Genomic DNA, 4,791 nt, shown 5'->3' with positions numbered 1-4,791 from the left:
GCACCCCTATGTTCATAGCAGCATAATTTATCATAGCTAAGATTTGGAAACAGCCTAAGTGCCCATCAGCAGATGAGTGGATTAAAAACTGTGGTACAGCTACACAATGGAATACTATGCTTCAGTAGAAATGAAGGAATTCTTTTTTTAAAAAAAATACATTTTATTGATTTTTTACAGAGAGGAAGGGAGAGGGATAGAGAGTTAGAAACATCGATGAGAGAGAAACATCGACCAGCTGCCTCCTGCACACCCCCTACTGGGGATGTGCCCGCAACCGAGGTACATGCCCTTGACCGGAATCGAACCTGGGACCTTTCAGTCCGCAGGCCGATGCTCTATCCACTGAGCCAAACCGGTTTGGCTAAACGAAGGAATTCTTACCATTTGCAACAGCATGGATGGAACTGGAGAGCATTATGCTAAGCGAAATAAGTCAGTCAGAGAAAAATAAATATCACATGATCTCACTCATTTGTAGAATATAATGGACAACATAAACTGATGAATAAAAACAGATCCAGAGACAAAGAAGCATTGATCAGACCGTCAAACCTCAGAGGGAAGGTAGGGGAAGGCGGGGTAAGGGGGAGAGATCAATCAAAGGACTTTTATGCATGCCTATAAGCATAACCAATGGAGACAGACAACAGGGGGAGTGAGGGCATGAGTGGGGGGGGCGGGTAATGGGGGCATAAGGACACATATGTAATACCTTTTTTTCTTTTCTTTTATTTATTTTTTTATTGCTTAAAGTATTACAAAGAGTATTACATATGTCTCCTTTTTTTCCCCCCGCCCTTGACAATCCCCTGGCCTCCCCTACCCCCCAGTGTCTTATGTCCACATATGTAATACCTTAATCAATAAAGAAAAAAAACATATCTTCAGGTGAGGGTTTAAAAAGAAATCAATGCCCTAGCCAGTTTGGCTCAGTGGAGAGAGCATCAGCCTGCTGACTGAAGGGTCCCAGGTTCAATTCTGGTCAAGGGCACATGCCTGGATTGCAGACTCGATCCCCAGTAGGAGGCGTGCAGGAGGCAGCCGATCAGTGATTCTCATCATTGATGTTTCTGTCTCTCTCTCCCTCTCCCTTCCTCTCTGAAATCAATAAAGAAATATATTTTTAAATAGAGACATAATAACAAATGCAAGAGGAGGGTCTTGTTTGGGTCCTGATGTAAACAAAGTGTGAGACAGGAAAATCTGAACTTTGGATCTTAAAAAAAATCAATTATTAAAACATAATGTTGCAGTCATGTGGGAATATCAGAAGATGTCATTGTTTGATCTGTAAGGGAAATATAATTTCTAACATTTACATAGTAACCTTTTGACTTCAAGTGCATTTATAAAGTTCTTACTGCCTTTGCAAGTTTTTTTCACATTTTATTTGAGGATGGGATGGGGTAAAGGAGACTTTTCCCTTATATCTCTTTCCTATATTGCTTTGTGCAATTTATTCTGAACTAGGAAGGCAAGCCCACCAGGAGACTTCAGGATCAGATAATTTCACATAATTTTCACAAAAATCTTAGTCCTTAGATCTAGGGCAACAACTCTGACTACAGCATATTTCACTTAACCTTGTACCTGTTCCAACTCCCAAAATGGACTCATCATGTCTGACTCCTATGGAGAGGAGGGATTGTGGCACTGAAAAACCAAAAGGGGCTGTTTTGCTAACAACAGGTATTCCTAGGACAATCCCCACCTGTGTTAAGTGTCATTATAAAGGAGACTGAGGCTTCAGAAAGCAGAGTGGGGAGTTCAACCCACTGGGGACTCCAGGTAACTCAGTGGGGATTTGGCACTCAGCTCCAGTGCCCCATCGGCAGTGGGGCCAGCAGAGAGCAAAGGACCCAGCAGACTTGGCAGGACCCAAGGGAGACAGGGGTGGAGCTCAGCAGCACAGGACTGGCATGGAAACTCCTACCTCCCTGCCTGTTGGACTTGTTCTGGATCAGGGGTTGAGTCATGCCAGGGCCCTCCCTCAAATTACTATGTTCTGTGGTGGGTTGGGGTCCTACACAGCTGGGAACATGAGCCCACCAAGCACAACTCCTTTCTTCTCCACAGCTGCCCTCTGAGGCAAATGTTTTCCCCATGAAAAGACCAGGTCTTAAGCAAGTGTGTCTGTAATAATTGCCAGTTTTATTCCTCTGGCTAAGAGATCCAGAGGTGATTTGAGGTTTACATTTTAATAGTTATTTCATCAAGAGTTTAGGTGCCCCCATTGCCCTTATAAGCTGATTGCAAATTATTTCATTCTTACTTATTAAAAAATTTTAATTCTGTCTGTGACACAAGTTCATTAAAAAATACATATAAGCAAAAAGAAAACTCACTCCACACAGAAATAAGCAGTTAATTTTTTGATGTATGTATGTATGTATGTATACACACATGCACACACACAATTTGGAATTTTTATTGTACATATGTGAGCTGATACTAAATATACTTTGCAACTTATGTTACTTTACAATATGAAATGAACATATTTTCATGCATTTGTGTGAAACTTCCCAATTGAAAAATAGACCTGGAGAATAGGTCAAAATACAAAATCCAGTAAGATGCTGGTTAACAAGGAAACTATATAAAACAAAATTCTACCAGATGATTAAAAGTAAAACGAAGGTAAAAAGATACATCAGAATATGCTAATAGAAAGCAGGGGCCAGATTTTACTATCAGATTAAAAAAAAGAATTCAAGGCCTAAAGCACACAGGATAAGGTCGTCTGCGTGAATGTCTTTGCTTCCAATGCATCATCACAAACTTGTTTCTTACTCTTCTTATTTCTTCCCTAAGCCTTTCCATCTCATCTACTCCTCTTAGCATTTCTTCAGGGTCCAAATGCCTAACGGGAGTGTCCTCTTTGAATGCCTGCACAGGTTGAGTCAGCCCGCTTCTAAGGTTTCCTTCTGCCTCCTGCCTGACACCTTCTTGGGAAGGCGGAGGATTTCCTTCTGCCTCCCTTGGTACATCTTCTGAAGGGTGGTCTTCTTCAGCCTTTGGCATGTTCTGTGGTTTTCCTTCATTTTCTTCACAAGCCTGTTGCATGTTGAGTATTTTTTTATTATTTCCTTTTTGGATAAATTAATCCTAGAAAACAAGGAAACAAAACAACTAGATGCCAGGCAAACAGACCAGCAGCCAGAGTATGGATTCCCAGAGCAGAGACTGGCCTTGTTTTCATTCAGATTCCGAATTGTCAGTTTTCCAACTAGAGAAGGCTAGCTTCTTAGGCTCAGAACTCCCCTGACTCCACCCCTTCCTCCACTTCCCTTCCCTCTCCCTCTCCCCCTCCTAGCTCCATCTTCTCTCCTCCAGCTCCAGCCCACCATTTCCCAGCAGGCCCTGCTACAGGCCCAGAAATGCAGGCTGCGCGGAAGCATTTAACTCCTCCCTCACCACTGGTCTCCAACACTCCCGCCTTTCGGGCTATTCCAAATCATCCCAACCTCCAGCCTCTCACCTGGGACCCGCTGGTCCAGACTCTGGCCTCCCTTCCCCCTTCCATGCCTCTCCAACCTTAGCCCCTCCCCCGCCTCATTTCCGCTGCAGGCTCTGCAAAGGCCTCCAGGCTTAATCCGGATGGGGAGAGGCTGCTCTGGAGACAGTGAGATGTGCTTTGGTGTCATCCACACTCCCACCCCCACCACAAGGGATCTGAGGCCATTGCACCTTTACACTGACCTGCAGGGAGCCAGCGGATTTTTCTCCTTCTTCCCTCACTCGATTTGTGTCGCGCTCAAAACGCCAAAAGTCCTGCAGACCGACAGGAGTGCTTGGTGAGCAGACCAGTACCCGAATCACGGGTCCCCTTCACGATTCTAGGCCTTGTTCGTCTAAAGTTTCCCCATATCTTCATCCTCTCTCTCCTTTTCAGGCAACCCCGCCCTCCCTTCCCGGTGCCCACCGGTTCCCTGCAAGCAGGGAGTGGGAGACGCAAGTTATTTCCAAATTGTTTCTATGTCTCTCTCGAGCGCGACCCTTAATTGGCTTCAGTCCTCCCTCTCCACACCCACCTTACTCCCCCGACCAAACAGCCCCGAAAATCCTGCACAAAAATGGGAGTTTGGCGGAACCGTAGTGTTGAGAAAGCAGTGCCGGCCTTGCTTGGCTTCTGTTCTCTGACTCCCAGACTTTAAGGTCCCCAAGGCAGCTCCCACCTTTATACTCACCTGAAAGGATCCGGGGCACTTTTCTTCTCCAGCAATAGGGAGCTGCTCCAGGGAAACAGGCCCCGGACTGTAAGGACTTCTGCACACGTCGACTCCTGGTCACGTGAGGGTCGCGCGTCATCAATGAGCTGGAGTCCTCAGTTACCCCTCCCTTTAATACCGCAGCCCGCCCCCTGTATTCCCTCCACTTGATGCTGTCAATCTTTTTTCGTATTTGCCAATGAGAGACAATAAAACTGGTACTGTCGCGCAGTTTCTATTCGCCTTCCTCGGATTACCAGGGAGGATCAGCCTCTTGGGTTTATTGGACCATTTCCCCTTCTTCTTTGGGGAATCATCGCTTTCACCCTCCAACAGCCAAATCGCTCCCCTCCCCTCCTCCCCCAATACCCTACAGTCCACCACTTCCCCTGTAGTCCTTTTTAGCATTAAAATGGTCGGAGGTGGTAGACGAGGTGAGGGGGGCGACTAGAAAAGAATCTAGGAGTGAGGATGTGGAATTTTTTTTTACTAGTTTTCTTGAATAGGTGTGTGTTTTGTTTAATGTTTTATACAATCAGCATACTTTTAAAATATTTTTAAAAGAGGTCCTACATAA

At 45.2% G+C, this 4,791-nt stretch overlaps 1 protein-coding gene across 2 annotated transcripts; it reads right to left on the bottom strand.

Annotated features, from left to right (window-relative positions):
* Window positions 1-2,133: 2,133 nt before the first annotated feature.
* TCEAL8 (transcription elongation factor A like 8) lies at window positions 2,134-4,291 on the bottom strand. Of its 2 annotated transcripts, XM_081115325.1 has the most exons (3): window positions 4,194-4,289; window positions 3,706-3,777; window positions 2,134-3,111 (listed from the first exon to the last, which is right to left on the bottom strand). In XM_081115325.1, exon 3 carries the CDS (start codon window positions 3,067-3,069, stop codon window positions 2,716-2,718), a length of 354 nt encoding a protein of 117 aa, XP_080971451.1. In that variant the 5' UTR covers window positions 3,070-3,111; window positions 3,706-3,777; window positions 4,194-4,289; the 3' UTR covers window positions 2,134-2,715. The 2 variants fall into 2 exon arrangements, with proteins under 2 accessions (XP_080971451.1, XP_080971452.1); XM_081115326.1 differs by lacking the exon at window positions 3,706-3,777 and having other exon boundaries at window positions 4,194-4,291.
* Between the last annotated feature and the right edge of the window lie 500 nt (window positions 4,292-4,791).

The sequence above is a fragment of the Myotis nattereri genome (genome assembly GCF_964212035.1).
Source record: "Myotis nattereri genome assembly, chromosome: X".
NCBI classification, from domain to species: Eukaryota; Metazoa; Chordata; class Mammalia; order Chiroptera; family Vespertilionidae; genus Myotis; species Myotis nattereri.
The sequence above is the reverse complement of the archived record's forward strand: the minus strand, read 5'-3'. Positions and strand labels throughout refer to the sequence as shown.

Excerpts from the sequence above, each read along its gene's own strand:
- TCEAL8 (XM_081115326.1), bottom strand. The coding sequence starts at position 3,069 with ATGCAACAGGCTTGTGAAGAAAATGAAGGAAAACCACAGAACATGCCA.